Source organism: Wyeomyia smithii, chromosome 3, assembly GCF_029784165.1.
Source record: "Wyeomyia smithii strain HCP4-BCI-WySm-NY-G18 chromosome 3, ASM2978416v1, whole genome shotgun sequence".
Classification (NCBI taxonomy): domain Eukaryota; kingdom Metazoa; phylum Arthropoda; class Insecta; order Diptera; family Culicidae; genus Wyeomyia; species Wyeomyia smithii.
Window position 1 is genome coordinate 217,048,095 of NC_073696.1, and position 20,008 is coordinate 217,068,102.

A 20,008-nucleotide genomic window follows, 5' to 3' on the forward strand; every position below is an offset into this window, starting at 1 on the left:
GCAATAAAACGAAGAATTTTAGTATATAACAGAAGGGACTGTTGAGAATGTCGCTATAGCGAGATTTGTCACTATGAAAAGTGTCGTTATAGAGGGATTTGACTGTACAGAGATTGTCATATAGATATGTTTATTGCTTATAAAAACAAACAAAAATAATTACTTTTAAGTATTATTTATAAAAAGTGGTTTAAAATTCATAAAACAGTCATACTTGAGAATATTGTGAATATGCGGAGCAACAAAAGTGATTCTGCTTGTATATAATACAAATGTTTTTAAAATCTCAAAAATTATTTGATTGAAAAAGGAGAACTGAAGTTGCGCATGGCAATATGCAAAATTTTTTGGCATTCCAAAAATTTAATCTAGATCACCTTGAGCTTGCTCCTGTAGCTTCTACGATAGCTCGAATCCTAGAGTAAAAATTAAAAAAAAAATGACTTGCAATTGTGTCGTAAAGAAAGGAACTCTACACATTTCCAGTTCGCTCGTTTTTCGCTCTCTTTACTTCACATACTGTCTGCTTAATGAATTCTAAACGCTTAAAATTTATTTCCGGGTCTCGGTAGTTCTTGCCGAGAACGGCACCACTGAGTGTTCGGTAGAAAAATTAACGACAGCTGTCGTATTTTTTCGTAAATCTCGGCTCAACCTAACTGAAATTTTGGCACAAAATAATACCGAGCTATCACTACCGAGATTACGGATATTTTGTGCCGAAATTCAGTTAAGTGAATCAAGATTTACGAAAAAGCTGCTGCCATAAATTTTTTAAGCGAGCACTCAGTGGTGCCGTTCTTGGCAAAAATTACCGAGACCCGGCAATAAATTTTTAAGTGCGTAGACAATTATCACAATTAAATTTGTTCGTATGAAACATTTGTTCTAAAGTAACTTTTGCAGTAATAATGTTCATCATTTTAAGCAATTTATGTACGCCATCAGCGACTTACAGTTCTTGAAAATAGTTTTTTCGTCGCTTCTCTACTTTACGCTAATTCGCGAATTAGCGATTAGCGATTCAAAGGCCAAAATTTTAGCGACGCTAACAGTCCGCTATTCAGCTCAAAAATTAGCAAATACGCTAAATCGCTAACTGGATATTAACGCCGCTAATTAGCAATTAGCGAATTAGCGGAATGATACCACAACTGCTGATTCCATTGATTTTGAATCTGTAATTTCTGATTTTGCCAATCAAAATAGTAGGTATCTAGATTACACTTATAGTAGGTATCTAGATTACACTTATTTCAATTTTGCGGAAAACGAAATACATAAGTAGAAAAATCTAAATTTTTTGTTTGTCTCAATTCCTTTTATAAAATAATAAACTGCCCAGTCATTTTTATTGGGGGCCCACATTTTTGTTACCGCACCAGGCCCATCAAACCATAGCTACGCCACTGACTCCAGCGCAAGAGAAGGGGAATACGCTAGTGTGCAATCGTCACGCTCGACGTAAAGAATGCGTTCAATAGCGCCAGTAGGGACTCCATAGAGCTTGCGCTCAGGAGCATCCATGTACCGGTGTCGCTGTAAAAGATTCTGGAAAATTATTTCCGGAATCGAGTACTTGTTTACGACACGGAGGAGAGTCAGAAGGCTATCCAAATTACTTCAGGAGTTCCGCAAGGTTCCATCCTGGGCCCAGTGTTGTGGAATGTAAGTATGACGGGGTGTTGAAACTCAAGTTCCCTGTAGAGGTTATGATCGTCGGGTTTGCTGGCGCTGGAGCGGGCCAACCACCAACACGCCAGTGGTGGCTAAGTCCCGGACCTGAAACGAGAGATTGCCTATGGGTGGTGAGGCTCGGACATTGGAACGTCGATTCCTCGCAAAAGCCACATGTACCCGGAAGCATCTCAGACGGAGCGTGTAGTGCCGCTCCCATCATCCAAATGAACTAAACCGCCCAATGAAACGGATGCCAGTAAAATCCAAATTATGGCAATTGGTAGTAAAGGAAACGGATATGAGTCAGAGTTTGACAACGACCCGTGATACAACGGCTTCAAACAGCGAGATGGTACCCGATGCAGGCAGGAGTAGGACTATCGGGGCGACATAGTTGCCCATAAGGCGCAATGGTGGCCTACCCTAGCCATGATCTCACTGCTTGGACATAGACTCTCATGGGACCATATAGGATACTACTCCAGTATGGACAAGGAAAGGAGCCCATTAACGATGGACATGAAACCAAGAAAAGCCGCGTTGTTTAAAGAGCTCGATACGATCAGTTTTGAAGCTCAAGGAGTTGCGTGTGGACGTGCGGAGCGGGTGGAATTGGCCACCGAGAATCCAGGTGGCTACTTTTCGACTTCCATCGGCAGATGTAAATCTTGCCCTGAAGGTAGAAAAGCAAAAGGTTGGTTGGTCGGTGTTATTTGCGTTACGCGGCCTCCAGGGTGAGTGGCCAACCTTCATTCAAGCAGAGGTTAACGCAGTACGTCCAAAGCGCAACAATATCAATATCAAGAATATCAGAAAACAGGAATCTTTTCAGATAGTCATATTGCAATACTGGCATTAAAGACTGTTTTCAGAATATTCTGGAGGTGCATGGCAACACTCAGGGAACTTTTCTGCCTCAACAAAGAAATACTACTCTGGATACCCGGTCACTGCAGAATCGATAATCGAATCGTTTCTGGGTACCTCCACATCCACCATTAAAGGCGAACAAACATGCGCTGGGTTGCATACAAACAGTCGTTTCTGGGTACCTTCACATCCACCATTAAAGGCGAACAAACATGCGCTGGGTTGCATACAAACAGTTCATCTACCCCAATTTTGCGGTTACCATAACAGTCACTGGTTTCATCAACCATGTTAGAATTGGGGCAAAAGCTTACAACCAACAAGCATAACTTTATCAATGAGTTCGAGCATCTTGTAATTTGTGTAAAGCCATCGGCGCCAACTACAAAAGACAGCCATTCTTGTTACAGTGGCACTTTTGGCTCATGCCCTTCAGGCATACAAAAAATATGTTTTCCAACAAAAAAAGGAAACTTAGGCAAAGATTCTTTATTTCGTCAAAGTTGTACATTTTTCCCTGGACTAAAATTGTGTTAACTTATTTTTACCTCTTTGAACCAGCCTAGTGACTAAAAACCTCTTCAATAAACACAATGCAGAAATATAAACCTATAAACGCTGTCATAAGCTTAGCAATACTGTGCCAAAAATGCCACATTTCATGCCACTGGCTTGTACATTTAATTTAATTATCTGCTGTCTAATTTGTAATTATCATGGCGACCAACGTCAGAATCTTAATGTAATCTCAACAGAAACTGTAATCTTAACAGAAACGAAATACGAGCTGAAATGAGTTCTGCGAAAATTCACCATAAACAAAACATTGTTTTCTTGCACTTAAAATTGATATGGATCGAAATTTTATCAACTCAATGCTAGCAAACAGTTTGGCATTCAGTAATTTAGCTTAGTGATTTTCCAACTCCCTCTCTCTCTCGCCCACATTCGACCCAATTTCGTTAATCTTTCATCAATGCCATCCGAGCGTGGGATGAAATACGGACCTCCCCCATTAATGATCATCGCTGTGAATTGCGTGGATGGTTTGCTTCATTACCTGCTACTGCTTTTACCTTTTCAATTTGAGCAGCTCGTTTTGTATTTATCGCCCACCATTCGTGCCTTTCTGTCGCTCATCTGTTGAAGGTAAAAAGTTCGTCCTTCCGCCCAAAATAGTCACGGTGCCAATTTCTTTATTTTTTTAAATCTTTCATGAATAGAATATAAGCCATCGCAACCCAAATTGAAAACCATTCTAATGAAAGTATAGAACAAAAACGAAGAGACAAAACACACAATTTCGTCCTGACCTTTGCTGGAAATTTAATGACCGTATTGAAAATAATATTTAGATGAAAATAAAAGGAAGAAAACACACGCACCTCCTGTGACATTAAATGGGTATTATTGTTGTTTGAAATGTGAACGAGTGACCTTATTCAAATCATCCTTTGAAACCTTAGGCTTCGAATTACGTTGTTTATTTCAGTTTGGTGAAAATTTTGCTACTTTGGCTTTAGCTGACTCATCTTAGATTTGAACAAGTAAGATTCAAGTAATCAAGTGAACTGAGAAAAGAAATTCAATTTTGAATAGTTTTGAATCTTTTTTTCGAGTAGGTTCAAAAGTCATTGAAAGCCTGTCGGCAGTCAAGCTGAGTGGAAGGCTAGTTCATTTGATTTACTGTGATCGTCAACTTTTGCGTGATGAAGTTTCACTTTGAATTAATTAAACATTCACTAAATAAACACACTCTAAAATCGTTCGCAAACAGCCTTATTTCTGTCTAGAATGTCTAGACGCAGCACTGATTCATAGGAAACCGGCAAAAATTAGAATTTCATGCTAGGGTAAATTAACCTGTGGTGGCCCCCTTTCCTATAGTGCAGCGGTTCTCAACCTGGGGTACGCGTACCCCTGGGGGTACTCGAAAGCCCTCAGGGGGTACGCGAAAGCAAAATCAGTAATGGCGGACAAAGCAATTTTTCTCTAAAATACTTCGTTTGTTTTTCAATCTTGCTCTTAAAACATGACTGCAGCAATCAAACAAACCATAGTTTTATTTGAAACCTCAACAAGACTACCACAACATGATCTAACACTACTCTCTCCCACTCTGCGAAAACATTCCAAGCCAGGGGGTACAACCGATATGAAAAATATCGCCAAGGGGTACGCGAACAAAAAAAGGTTGAGAACCGCTGCTATAGTGGACCACCCGGCAGATTACCTTAATTCATGCGAAAACTCGAGGGATTTTCTGAAAACTTTCATCATGAAACATCTTGTCCAGCCAATCTACATCAGAATTACGAGGAACATTTAATAATTCTGATTTATGCTAAGAAAAATTGAGTGATATTAGCGAGTGGTCCACTACAGAAAAGGATTCCACTAGATTCATTCAAAGTTTTATTTCTTCATTAGAAGTTTGTTAAAACGGGTGAATGACTACACTAAATAGGATTTTATAGCAAAGTTAGTTGAAAACTATTTGTAAAGTCTGGATTACTTGTATTTTTTGTACTATTTTAATATATGGATTTTTTTGTAATAATAACCGAAATTTTGTAGATTATTCTTCTTATTTATTTATTTATTTATTTAATTATTTATTTATTTATTTAAATTTCATCTGACATCGTGGTCTTAATGAATGGTTTTAAAACTAGTCTAAAGTTAAAAATACAGTTCGCAAGCGTTGTCTAAAACTGAAACAAGAAACATTAAAGTCGAAAACGTGATAGCCTTCTTGAAAACGTCTCCGTATTGTGTTGACTAGATCGTTATCACCGTATACGGTGTTCCTTGGTTCTGGCAAAATAAGTTGCCGTGGACGCAGTACACGTGCGGGAGCATAAATTCTCATGCGCTCCAGCAAGCAGGCACAATCGACTTCTCCGCGCAGTATTTTAGCGCCAAACACAGCTTGGTTTATATTTCGACGGGACTCCAGTGGCTCTATACCCAATAGGGCACATCGATGTTCGTAAGAGGGCAGGTCGTTGGGATTGCGCCATGGAAGTCTTCTTAGCGCACGACGGACAAATTTATGCTGAACAGATTCGATTCTGGATTTCCACACAGCTTCATAAGGTTACCAGACGACCGATGCGAACTCGAGTATCGAACGAACTAGGGAACAATAGAGGGCACGTAAGCAGATGGGGTCAATAAAGTCGTTTGCTATTTTCAGAACAAAAACTAGTTGACGATTGGCTTTTTGGATTATCGCGGAATAATGCAGCTTGAATGTGAGTTGGTAGTCAAGCAATACTCCAAGATCCCTGACTTCGTCAACCCGTTCGAGTATCTGATCACCGATGACATAGTTGTATAGGATAGGTCCTTTAAGTCGTCGATATGAAATCACGTAACACTTTGCCACACTCACTACCAGGAAGTTTGACTTGCACCAATGAACGAATTTATCCAGTAGCTTCTGGAGTTCTCTGCAATCAGCTTCATTTCGTATGATCAGGTAGATTTTCAAATCGTCAGCGTAGATTAGTACTCCACCATTCGCAAGAAGTGTCGTCACGTCGTTAAAAATATCACAAACAGCAGTGGACCCAGATTGCTTCCTTAAGGCACGCCAGAGGAGGGGGTCAAGCTTTCAGATACTGTTGATCCAATTTTTACGAAGAGCTGTCTGTTGCTCAGGTAGGAGCGAAGCCAGCTGCAAATATTGTCGGACATTCCAAGACGATACAGCTTAGCAAGGAGGATATCGTGATTAACGGTGTCAAATGCGGCTTTGATGTCGGTGTATACTGCATCAACCTGAGCTCCACCATCCATTGCACCGATACAAAATGATGTGAACTCGCACAGGTTAGTGTCCACGGAGCGTTTAGGGTAGAACATGGAGTTGAGCAATGCTGATGTAACTCCTACAAGAGCCGAATAGCATATCTTTCATGATGATCTCGAAGCATTTTGATCCAGCTGATAAAGAGGTTATGCCACGATAATTAGCGATGTCGGACTTATCGCCTTTCTTGTGCACCGGCAGCATATGGGAAATCTTCCATTCCGATGGGAATACTTGATGTTGAAGTGATCTATTGAAAATCGCCTAGAGGGGAGCAGTCAGAGAAGCGCTGCACTTTTTGAAGATGCAAGAGAGAATACCATCGGGGCCTGGCTTATTGGACTGCTTCAGTTTCTGTAATGCAGCTTCAACCATCGTAGCGTTAATTTTAAATATGTCGAAATCTATCACGTCTCTTGGTACTAGACTGACAGAGCTGTCTATTTCCTCCGCAGTGGGCACTCGGTTTTCAAACAAGCTAGCAAATTGTTGAAAAAAAAGAGCCCATTTGGTTTCCGTAGAAGCGGCATTAACATTCCCTAGGTGCATCAGAATAGGAAGACCATTCTCTTTACGCTTCGAGTTTACAAAGCTCCAAAAACGTTTAGGGTTTCGCCGGAGATCCTCCTCTCTTCGCCTCACGTACCTTTTGTATAGGAAACGGTTATAACCACGGTAGGTTCGACTCGCCTCGTCAAAATGTCGCTTCGCATACAAGCTCCTATGCTGGCAATACTGTTTCAGCAAGTTGGAGCGCCGTCGACGCAGGATGCGAAGGTGCTTGTTGGACCATAAAGGGTTCTTCGGCGGCCTTTTTAGCGGTACAGCTTGAACGATGCAATTCTGAATAGTACGATTGAAACAGCTAACTGCACAGTCAACGTCAGAATTTGGAATCACCTCAGACCAATCAACCTCGGACAGCAATTCGTTTAGAGTGTCGTAGTCGCCACGACGAAAGTCACGTTCAGTTAGATCGATATCTTGGTGGAAAGAAACAGTAGGCTCACAAAGAACAGTGAAGCAAAGAGGTGGGTGATAAGGATCAATTGGTACAACTTCCTCAACAGCTAAAGAGACGGCGCCATTCTTCATAACGGAGTCGCTTGAGAATACGAGATCTAAAACACGGTCTAAGTTGTTTCGTATTAAATTATACTGCCGTAGTCTGAGGAACGCCATGTTATCGAGAAGGGATTGGCTGGCCAAGGAAAGCTGTGACTGTACAGGATCAACAAAGGCATACCCGCTACCAGAACTCTTCCAAGCTAGGCGCGGTTGGTTAAAGTCACCCAGCAAGACGAGTTTTCCTATATCGCTAAACTTTCTGCTGATTTCAGAGACAGCATCAATATGAAGCATCACAAAGTTAATGTCTCGGCTTTTATCTGGTGGCAAGTACAGAACACCAATGAAAAGTGGCAGTGGCTCTATGGCGATTTTTTACCCATAGATGCTCAATGTTATCGGCAGCCGTGAGCTGGACAACAGATGACGCATATAACCGCTTTACGGCTATGAGCACGCCTCCGCCCGATTGACGCTGGCTGTTAGAGGCACAACGATCAACACGATAAACGCAAAAATCGTTGTTGAAGAGCTGACAAGATTGAATGCGATCGTCCAAATTAGTCTCCGTGAACACGTACACGTCGTAGTCTAACTCAGTGGATGATAGAAACAGTTGATCAATTTTTGTCCTGAGGCCGTTGGTATTGTGGTAGTTTATTTTTAGTTCGGATGAAGCATCGGTGGTGAGCGTTACGGTAGGACAGGAGCGACTGCAGGTCGCTTGCTGGAGTTCCTCAGCTGCGTTGGGGACGGCAACGGCTTCGACAGTGCTGGCGGCAAAATCATGTCCGGGTGTCAGACAGGAGGAAAAAAGGCTCGGTTGTTGTAGGCGAGGAGGTCTAGAAACAGTAAACGATTCAGAATACGAAGCGCTCAGAAAGTCTGCATACTTGCCTGGGTTTACATTAACGGAGAACCCCCTCTCCCATTCCAAACACAGGACCGGGACGACTGCTGAACGCTGGCTGGCATGGCTCGACTGTGATGGGGGGATAAGGGGTTTCCAAATTGCTTGCAATAAATGTGCATCCCAGTGTCCAGTCATCGATTAATCCGTCGCTATCATGTCCGCGTCCGTTGGGGTGCACAGGGGGTCGTTCGCTGCCGGTTGCATCACCGGCCGCCAAAAATTTTCGGACACTCTATTGTCTGAGAATTCACGATAAACGATGCCTTTCGGCCAGGTCGAGGTAGAGAGTGCTTTTGATTTCAAGTTCGTGTCCATACCAATTTTGAAAGAGATGAAAGATAGACTGCTTATATCTCTTCCTTTGGCGACTAGCCGAGTAACCTGGATGTCGTTTGTTCCTAGGCGCTTTTTAACGTAAGCACACATTTGATCAGCAGAAACATCACGTGCAACCCGCGATTCGTACAGCCAAAATTTCTGTTGAACTGCTGGTACGGTTGCTATTTCCAAAGACGGCGAGGGAGTACTTCGGGTGCCTTGTAGAATCGGACGGTTGCGATTAGTTTTACTATCATTGGTCACACTAAAAAGCCGCCGGCTTCTTATGAGCCGTGGTTCTATACCACTAAGTTGAGTGTTCTTCGGTGTAAGAGAGCTTGAATTTATAAGTGTGGCAAAATTGGTTCTTATTTCATTTTTCAGCTCACTCAGGATTTCAGATTTTAGACCACGCATTATGTCACTATGCGAGTTCAAAGCATGCTCTTGCCCGAGCTCTTGAGCAGCACGAACAGAGTTGCGGTAACGGATGTCTTTCATCAAGGTAGTGCAATCTCGACACAGCCAAAATATTTGGCAATTTTTCATAACCTCTCCAAACGCTTCAGCCGAAATACCAGTGCATCTTGGATGGAAAATAGCGTTGCGAAATCCTTGACAAATAACTTGCCCCTCCGTGATTTCACTGTTGCACGAATGGCAAATATGACACATTTCGAACGGTAGGTTCTCAGACACGAGAGATATTACGCCTGAGTTTATGTAATAAAATAATAATCATCCAGCACGAAACTTGGTAGAAAGTTGACACTGCTTCCGATGGTTGCTGATAGATAGCGTTTCGAGTAAAAAAAATCGTTCGTAGGTATAGGTAGGCAGCAGCAGTAAACAAAGCGCTGGTACGCGAAACTAAAAAGTTGCTTCTACGGCACTGAGTACTTCACAAATAGTTAACAGTCGTTGGACTATGCACAGACACTTATTGACGAAACTTATAGCAAGCGTAACTGACTTTAATTGCCCAAAAACATAACAAAAACAGCTCGAGAAGTAGAGCCAAAATCAACAACACAATTCACTCTCACAATAATTTAATGTCTTATCGCTAAAACTGTATTTAGGGGAAAACTACCTTGGGTGGACCACGTCCTTCAGTGGACCACCGGTCAGACTCACTCAATTCATGCAAAAACTTGATAGATTTCCAGTAAACTTCAATCGAGAAACATCTTATCCAGCTAAGTTGCATCAAAATCACGAGAAACTATTCTGAATTACAATCCATTTCAAGAGAAAAAACAGTTTTTTGTCGAGATGGTCCACTGAAGAAAGTTGTCCATCCTAGATATCAGTTCTGCCCTAAATTGCAATTCACAAATGTTTTTCGTGATTCTGGTGTAAATTGGCTGGATAACATGATACCTAAATTCCTCAAGTTTTCGCACAAATTGAGATAATCTGGTCCACTAAAGGGCGCGGTCCATCTAAGATAGTGTTACGGTGTATAGTTTTAGGGAGATAATTTATGTCAGTGTATGGTCATTCATATGTAAGCTTTTTGCAGTGGGTTTTGTAGCGCGCCTTGTAAGATTGGCAACACTGTAGAGGAAGAAAAACACTTAAAAACAAGATTTCGAGAAATATAGTCGCAAATTAAATACAGTCCATTACGTTTATTTTTATTCGCTGAGTTCCGAAGAAACATGGTCCGTCAGAGCCGGATATTCTACGCGAATTCAGTGAAAGTGATTTTGTGATTCCTGCTTTCTGAAGAAAATTGTGATTCCTGGCGCTGGAAGAAGTTAGGAAAGAAAGAAGCTAACCACAGGGGCAGGCGAATTTCAGAAGCATTTTAACCGGAAAGCAACCGAATAGTGAAGCGTGGTAGCCATTTTGAAGAATGAGCGCTTTCGGATCGCTTGCCTACTATACTAGTGAAGGTTGATTTCGACGCAAACGTGTGTGTGCGTCGAGAATTTGATTTTGTTTTGACCGTCAGTAACGTGGCGAACAGAAAGTTGTTCCGTATCGTGTAACAGCACAGCGGAAAAGTGATAGTTGCTAAGAAACTGTTGATTCAGAATTTTGTATGCTGGATATAGTGATTCGAAGCAAGCAGTGGTGCTGCTCGGAAGAATATTTGCAGAAGTGAATAAGACGTCATTTTGGTGGTGGTATGTGTGACATCAGTTTTAGTGATCCTTTTTACAGAGTGGAGGAAATTTAACACTGATGTTAGATTGTGGTGATTTGCAAAAAATTCGACAACGACGTGAAAGCTAAAATCGAACACGAAAGAAGTGTAGTGATATGCAACTGCAGTCTGGCAAGATAAAGCGAATTTTGTTCTCGTCGCCCGTTGTTTCTCCATTGGCGTCGCCTATATTCTACACACCGATTGACGAAGCGACATCATTCGTGAGTATTTGTGAGCAGAAAGAGCTGCAGAAACACCATCGAGACCAAGTTAAGATGGCCGAATCGGTGGTTGCTCTTGAGCAGTGCCTTGCGTCAACACAGGGTAAGGTAGAACGAATTAGTCGTGCTATACGGGCCGTGGACCAGGATCATGGTAAGTTCAATATACACGTTCTTAAATTGTATGTTGAAACTGTAACGAATGCTGGAACGGAATTCAATGCTACACTGAACCGAGTTTACCTAGCGGATCCTACAAAAAGAAATGTGTTTGAGCAAAAATTAGTTGATTTCGAGGAAGTGTATGAATTTGTAAGGATCTCGCTAGCAGAAATGATTGATCTTCACGAAAAGGACCAACAAGTAATTGTTAATCAGAAGTTGACGAATCGGAAATTGATGGAGGTTGCAACCACTAGCCACCCTAGCGGCAGTATGGCGGCGGTGGGAGTGTTCCATACCGAGTTGTACCGTTTCTTTTATTACAACAAACCCCTCTGCCAACATTTGACGGTCGGTATGAAAATTGGTACAAATTTCGAGACAGGTTTACAGATATCGTTGATAAGTGTGTTGGGGACTCTCCTGCTACAAGGCTCCCCTACCTAGATAAAGCCCTGGTGGGAAAAGCAGCAGGGGCTATTGATCAGCAAACGCTGAATGATAACAATTGCTTGGAGGATTTTGCCGAAGGTGCTTGGAGGATTTTGCCGAAACGATTTGAGAATCTTCGTATGGTTGTTAAGGGGCATACAACACAACTGCTGAATGTGAAGCCGATGCCCAAGGGAACGCATGTAGGATTGCGAAATTTGCTGGACGTCGTAGAGAAGCGCCTTGAATCTCTTGCGTTTCACGATTTGAAAATGAAAGACAAGTTGTCCGAGGCAATCGTAGTCAACTTGGTGATTTCGACAAGACTGATACCAGCAGATTGTGTGAATGCCAGAAGAAACACCATCCCCTGATGCACTTCGAGGAGAAGTGCGAGAAGATGGAGACAGCAACGAGCAATGCTGAGACGAGACCAATCGCTCGAAGCTCTACTACAACACAAGAGACACCGAAGATCATTGCGAAATGCGAAGTTCCAGCCTTGACGGTATCGGCGCATACGCAGGTGTTGCTGGCAACGGCAGTCATCGATGTAATTGACAGAAGCGGTGTAGCGCATAGATGTCGTGCGTTGCTAGACTCTGGTGCAATGGCGAACTTCATATCCCAGAGAATGAGTGATGTGCTGCGTCTTCATAAGAAATGTGTAAACGTGCCAGTAATTGGAGTGAACGGAACCCGAACAACGGTGAAATTCAAAGTGAACGCCACCGTGAAGTCCAGGAGAAAAAATTGCGATTTCTCTGTAGACTTTTTGATAGTACCTCGTATAACTGGTGCGCTACCTCCGATGGAGCTGGATGCTTTAAAGTGGCCGATTTCGAAGCAGATACTGTTGGCAGATCCAAGGTTCTTTTGTTCCAGCCGAGTGGACATGCTTATTGGAGCCGAAGTTTTCTATGACCTGAGGGGAAGCGGCAAGATACGGATGTCAAACGATCTTCCGCTATTGCAGGATAGCCTTCTAGGATAGCTAGTCGCTGGAACAGTCAGCGCCGATCGAAACGATGGCAGTGTCATGGTTTTGCAAGCTACAACATCCGATCCCAGGGACGAACAACTTAACACTCTGTTGGAACGCTTTTGGATGATCGATGAACAAACGGCCGAGCCCTTGAACAATGACTGTGGAAGACACTTCCTTGAAACTTATTCCAGAGGAGAGGATGGACGATATACCGTTCAGCTACCATTTCGAGACGATCCTGGACAGCTTGGAGACTCCAGGAATCAAGCGGAGAAGATGTTCAAGGCGCTGGAGAACAGGCTTGAAAGGCGGCCTGAAATGAAAAAGCAGTATTCGGATTTTATCCACGAGTACCTGGAGCTTGATCATGCTAGGATACTGGATCCTAAAGAAGTAAACCCTGAAAAAGGATATTATCTTCCGCATCATTGTGTATTGAAGCCTGAAAGCTCAACGACAAGGTTGCGGGTAGTATTTAATGCCTCCGCAAAGACCACTAACGGTGCATCATTGAATGACATTTTGATGGATGTTCCGACAGTGCTAAACCTCTTTTTGATATCATGCTGCAGTGGCGGCTACCTAAATACGCCTTTACGGCGGACGCTCAGCGCATGTATCGACAAGTGAAGATAGACGGCGCCCATACAAGGTATCAGCGATGTTTGTAGAGAGACGACAGGACTCAGCCCATTCAAGATATCGAACTGCTGCGTGTGACATATGGTATTGGACCAGCAGGATTCTTGGCAACACGATGCCTGAATCAATTGACCCAGGATGAGCGGAACAGTTTTCCTGAAGCATGCGCTGTAGTGATGAAGTCCTTTTATGTAGATGACGTACTTTCGGGAGCAGAGGAGAGGATTTACAGCAGCTACTAAACAAAGGTGGTTTAAAACTGCATAATTGGTGCGTTAATTATCCACAGTTACTTCATGGGGTGCTCATAGAGGATCGAGAGAAACAGCTTAATTTCGACGATACCAGCGGGGTCATCAAAACGCTGGGGCTTCTTTGGGACTCAGAAAGAGACAGCTTCCTGTTTCGCGTTAGAACAATGACTAGTACAGAAGTACCAAAGAAGCGTGAAGTACTATTCGAAATTGCAAAATTATTTGACCCCCTCGGAGTACTAGGGCCGATAGTAGTAGTTGCCAAGTTGGTGTTTCAGCAACTCTGGCGTAAAAATGTGGATTGGGATGACCCGATCCCTGATGAGGAGCTCGACGTCTGGAGCAGACTGAGGACATAATTGTGCCACATCAACGATATGAAGATCCCGAGACGAGTGACTGTGGATAATACGATAGCTTTGGAGCTCCATGGTTTTTCGGACATCTCAGAAGGCGTATGGATGTTGCGTATATTTGAAGAACGTAACTGCTAACGGTGCAATCGAAGTGCGGCTTCTTTGCGGGAAATCGAGAGTTACTCCATTGAAGGAGTCGGAGAGGATGGAAAGGGATGGAGCATTATTAGCGGAAATGACTATCTCCAGGTTGGAGCTATGTGCTGCGAGATTGTTATCCAGGCAGATCAAAACAGTGCGCGAAACCCTAGACTCTGACATAAGTCGAGTTGTTCTATGATCAGACTCGAAAATAGTGCTCTCGTGGCTGAAGAAGACGAAACCAGAACAATCAGTATTTGTGCGAAATCGTGTGAATGAAGTACTAAGATTAAACCCCAACGTTGAGTGGAACTATGTTAGCACGAAGGAAAATCCGGCGGACATGGTATCGCGTGGTGTGCAACCACATGAATTGATGCGTAGTGATTTGTGGTGGAACGGGCCGGGTTTTCTCCGTGCTACTAACGATATGTCGGATCCAAAAGCCGAAGATAATGAAGATGACCTTTCAAAAGAAGATTGTGTTGTGGTTGGAATAGTGACGGCTTCGGCCAACGGTAACTATCAATACGAGCTTATCATGGCGTGTAACAGCCTCAGAAGGCTGCAGTGAAGATTTGCTTACGTGTGTCGGTTCATTTACAACTGTCGGGCGAAAGGGCTTGGCAAGAAAAGGAGATCCAGAGCTATTGGTGTGATGGATAGGCGTGACGCTGTATATTGTATGGTACGCATAGTTCAGCGGGTTGTGTACTACGAAGAGATCAGTAACATTCAACGAGGTGAACGTGTGAAAGGAAAACTAAGAAACTTTAACCCTTTCTTCGATGAGAAAGAGAGACTGCTGAGAGTCGGCGGTCGGATCAAGTACTCCGATTTGCCGAGAGATCAGAAACATCCGATGATCATCCCTGAACGTAACCATTTCACAGAAATCGTTATTGAGGCGCTGCACCAAGAGGAGCTGCACGTCGGATCGAACGGCCTGATGGCAAAGATAAGAAGACAATTCTGGCCAGTCAACGCTAAAGGCACAATCAATCGAGTAGTCAGAAGATGTGTGAAATGCTTTCGTACGAATCCTCGGGATGTGCAGCAATTCACGGGAGATCTGCCCAGTGTCCGAGTCACCATCACCCAACCATTTTCACGTACGGGTGTGGACTACTCGGGCCCTTTTTTCATCAAGCGAGGGCGATCGAAGGCTCCGTGCAAGGCGTATGTCTGTGTTTTCGTATGCATGTGTACGAAGGCTATTCATTTGGAACTTTTGACTTCATTGACGACAGAAGGGTTCTTACAGGCTCTGCTGCGTTTCGTTGGACGGCGTGGAAATGTGTCAGACATATATTCTGATAATGGCACCAATTTTATTGGGGCCAAACGAGAACTTCAGGAATTGTTTCAGCTTCTGAAGTCGCAAATTCTGCAAGAGAATATAGCAGGCTTCTGTCAGCCACGTGTAATAAACTGGCATTTGGTACCACCGAAGGCTCTTCACCAGGGTGGGCTGTGGGAAGCTGGTGTCAAGGCCATGAAAACTCACCTTCACCGAACGTTGAAGGAGGCGTATTTGCCATACGAGGAAATGAACACCCTCTTAATCCAAATCGAGGCCATATTAAACTCACGACCGTTGGTTGAACAGAGCAATGATCCAGCAGACTACGAAGCTCTTAGCCCTGGACATTTTTTGGTCGGCCGAGAGTTAACGGCGGTTGCTGAGCCATTGTATACTGATCGGAAGGAATCGCTGCTCTCTAGGTATGAACTGGTTTAACATCGGAAGCAGTCGTTTTGGTCAAGGTGGTCGAACGAATCCATCACTGGGTTACAGAAACGTGAGAAGTGGTATAAACATCCTGATCTACTGCGAAACGAACTTCTTGTATTGCTCAAGGAAGAAAACCTGCCCCCACAAACATGGAAATTAGCAAGGATTGTTGAGACGCACCCCGGCAACGACGGGATTGTACGTGTAGTTACCGTTAAGACGAGTACTTCTGTATTCAAACGGCCAACTACCCAGATCGCTGTTTTACCTGTCCACGATGATGTGGAGTAGAGCCATCCGGCTCCGAGGGGTGTATGTTACGGTGTATAGTTTCAGGGAGATAATTTACGTCAGTGTATGGTCATTCATATGTAAGCTTTTTGCAGTGGGTTTTGTTGCGCGCATTGTAAGATTGGCAACACCGTAGAGAAAGAAAAACACTTAAAAACGTGATTTCGAGAAATATAGTCGCAAATTAAATACAGTCCATTACGTTTATTTTTATTCGCTGAGTTCCGAAGAAACAGATAGTTTCACTTTATATTTGAAAAATCTTTTTAAAAATGCTCTTTTCAAGTTCAAATATAACTTAAACGAAAACAAAATAGGGTGAAGTATAGGACACTTTTCCTATAGTGGACCACTCGTCAGATAACCCAAATTTTTGTTTCTAATAAAGCGTATTTTATAAATTTTTCTCGCGATTTTTATGCACATTGGCTGAATAAGATGTTTCCCACTGTGAGTTTTCTGAAAATCACTCGAGTTTCAGCAAAAATTGTTTTGATCTGACGAGTTTTCCACTATGGAAGAGGAGTTTGTATGGGTTGATTTGTAAATTGAAGCCTCAAAATATACCTTACATATTGGCAAAATTAAACTTCGAATAAAAATAGTCGAACGATTTTTTGGATAGAGTAATTTCACTTATAGTGGACCACCCGCCAGATTAACTTAACTTATGCGAAAACTCGAGGGATTTTTAGAAAACTCACAGTGGGAAACATCTTTAGGTTAGATTAACTCAATTTATTCAATAACCAGACAAATTTCTAGAAAACTTCCATCAAGAAACATCCTGGATATGCTTCAAAATCACGAGAAACATTTGTAAATTATAATTTGTATTAAGGTGGTTCACTGAGGAGAGTGGCCCATCCTAGATGATTTTATCCTAAACGGATTTTAAAAATTTTTCTCGTGATCCTAGTGCAAATTAAATGGATAAGATACATTCCTTTGTGTCGAAGTCAACCCGAGATAGCCATAGTTTTTTTTTTGCTTTTGCATTGGGTAAAAACCTAGAGTGGACCCCTTTGCATGATAGACCTATGGTGGACCACCCGTAAGATTAAATCAATTTCTCTGAACATAAATCGGAACTTATAAATGTTTCTGATACAAACTGGTTGGATAAGATGTTTCCCGATGGAAAGTTTTTGAAAATCCCTTGATTTGTCGCGTAAACTGAGTTTATCTGGCAAGTGGTCCACTACATGAAAGGAGTCCACTATAGGTTAGTAACTTAACAACTTATCTACCCAATCTGCATCGGAATCAGAAAAAAACATTTATAAATTCCGGTTTATGTTAAGAAAAATTCAGTAAATCTGATGAGAGGTCCACTACAAGAAAGGGATCCACTATAGGTTGATTCACCTACGATTCCAATTTATATCAAGAGAATAAAGTTTTTCGTCAGGGCGGTGCACTAAAGGAATTGGTCCGTCCAAGGTTGTTCCACCCTGTTTATTCGTGTCTTCTTAAGATCCTTTCTAATCGATTTCCAACGATTTCATTAACTTTCTAGTATCGCTCGCCGTTAGTATTATTTTCACCGTATATGAAATCCCGCATTATTTACAGCGTGAACCTTGCTGTTAGGCATAAATATATGTTTACTATCTTACGGCAGCTGGCAAAACTGGATCATCATCATCATCCATTCAAATGAAATTTGCCGCGTCAAAATAGATTTACCCGTACGTAGAAAACGAAGTGTTTTCAATCCGTACACCGAACAATTCTATTCGGGCAGGGTTTATTTGGCCATGGAAGAAAAAAATCCGGCGAAAATTTTCGATTGTTACCACCACGAAGGCCAAAGTAATGATCGCAGGATAGTCGACTGAAGGTCTGACCTTTCGCAACCGATGAAAATGATGTCCGTTAGTGTGTCTTCATTCACTTACCCGGCTCGGTTCCGTAGCAGCGCCCAAGGATAGCAGGGAACCTTTATAATTTGATTCGGTCGCTGTGCAACCTTGAAACGAGGCCGCATTGGAAACGAAAGTCACCGTTCCAGCTGGCATACAGCCAGCTTACGGATGCAAGCCGGGGTCTTTCGCGATGAATGAGATACCGGAAGCAAGCCGACTAAGAACGGTTGATGTATTCACGCGTAAAACACGATACAGAGGAATTGCTTAATGATGTGTTCAGAACAGAACGATATGTTTACATTACAGCGACAATTTGTTACTTTTGGCATGAGTTTCGTACGATGTGTATGTAGACGGTATGGCTTAATTGATTGGTTTCCTAACTATCTTGCACTGCTAATATACGGAAAACGAATAGATGCCCCAATGGGAGTAGTGGAGAAAAGTTATACGGTGCACCGTGCTTTATGTATGCCGTATTCTTAGATTGAATTGGTGCAGAAAATTAACTAGGTTACGGAAACGGAAGCTGGGAAGAGCTAGCGAGTAGATCAAAATCATTATAATGCAGAAACATTTCGGTACCCGAGGCAGATGACAGTGCTTAAGTGACACGAAAACAATCAGCGAAAGATAAATTCTAGTAGTTCGGATTGCAATTTTAACAAAATAAACTTTTCAGCGAAACTCGGCAAAGTGGAAAGGGAAACGTTTTAGACCCACAAGCGTTAAAGTTCTGTGAGATTCTTGAAGTTTCACTTAAAACAAATGTAACACAGACATACTTAATCTACATGTAGTTTATAATTACGGGTCTCAAAAAAACATTTTCAACATCCCTAACATCGTCCTTCAATTTACATCAATATTGCCTTTAATTAGGTTACATGCTTTTAGTCCGTCCGTTCCGTGTACGGTTGTCCTGATCCGCCCAGGATGTAGTGTACTTGTGTGCTAATGAAGCTTCCCTGTTTTGCTAGCATAGGGGAACTAACTAATTACAAAGTAGCTTGGTGGGCCAGGATAGTTTTCGCCCAAATGGAGTACCTACTGATGATTTTGTAACGTTTCCGGTTTTTGGGAGCAACATAGTCGGATTTCGATTTACCGTATTAATTACGGTTTGATTACGGTTATATGCCGTAAAGTGATTCTTAAGACAAACAATACTTCATATTTGTTTGCCGGTATTCGTTGATGATTATTAACATATATCACCATGGAACACAATTAGGCTGGTTTCGATATTTTATTAGGGTGTTTGATGTAAAGTTGATGTTAGAAAAATAAATTAGCTGAAAATATGATATTGAGAACTTCGAAGATTTTCCACTTATTTGTTTTTTATTCATCATCCCTATATTTATTGCCCTGATAAAAATTTTAAGAAATGACATTATTAGCCTTATGGTCAATAAAAGATAAAGGGTAATTTCGATAGTTACACTAATTCATCCAAATCTCATGTTGATCAGCATGACAGTTGGATAGCATCGAAAAAGATCAAAATCGTCGATATACTGGTATAAGAACTGATCAATGTTAACTCCGTTTCACCCTACAGAGAACTAAGTGTGAAGTTTTGCATAATTCAAAATCAAACAACCAATTTTACCTTCAGCTGCACACATATATTCTTACTCTAGGAATGCACATTACACTACACAACATTTTGTGGAATTAGTTTTCGAATGATTTTTTTTCCTATCAGTGCCTGAAGCTAATGCACAGCTAAATAACAGCTGAGATGCGAACATATTACGGCTGACCTAATAAAAAACGATACGACGCTCTAACAATATATAACAAACTCAGTTTCAGTAAAGTATAAAAAATTCTGTATTCTTTCAAGTTACATTAGATGCATTTTGCGTCAACCTGAATGTTTCAGCAATTCTTTTCAGTGTATAATCTCAAATTCAATTTTTCAGGATTCGGCAACACTGCTTTTAAAATTGCATTGTCAATCCTGCATCGACTCGGAAAAACTAATTTTAATAATGTATTTGGGACTTATTCAGTTTGACAGACTTTTATTGAATTTCCAGCATTATTCAAAGCATTGCCGACCATTCAGTAATGTCGGCCACG

The 20,008-nt window shown here is 42.0% G+C and overlaps 3 protein-coding genes across 3 annotated transcripts in view; 2 read left to right on the forward strand and 1 right to left on the reverse strand.

Moving 5' to 3' along the window:
• The window catches only part of LOC129727187 (uncharacterized), a 280,609-nt gene that overhangs the window by 241,495 nt on the left and 19,106 nt on the right, over window positions 1–20,008 (reverse strand). The window lies entirely within an intron of this gene.
• On the forward strand, window positions 12,679–13,257 carry LOC129729052 (uncharacterized). The gene has a single exon (XM_055687532.1). It carries the CDS (start codon window positions 12,679–12,681, stop codon window positions 13,255–13,257), a length of 579 nt encoding a protein of 192 aa, XP_055543507.1.
• LOC129729053 (uncharacterized) lies at window positions 14,679–15,761 on the forward strand. The gene has a single exon (XM_055687533.1). The coding sequence runs from the start codon at window positions 14,679–14,681 to the stop codon at window positions 15,759–15,761; it is 1,083 nt and encodes a 360-aa protein (XP_055543508.1).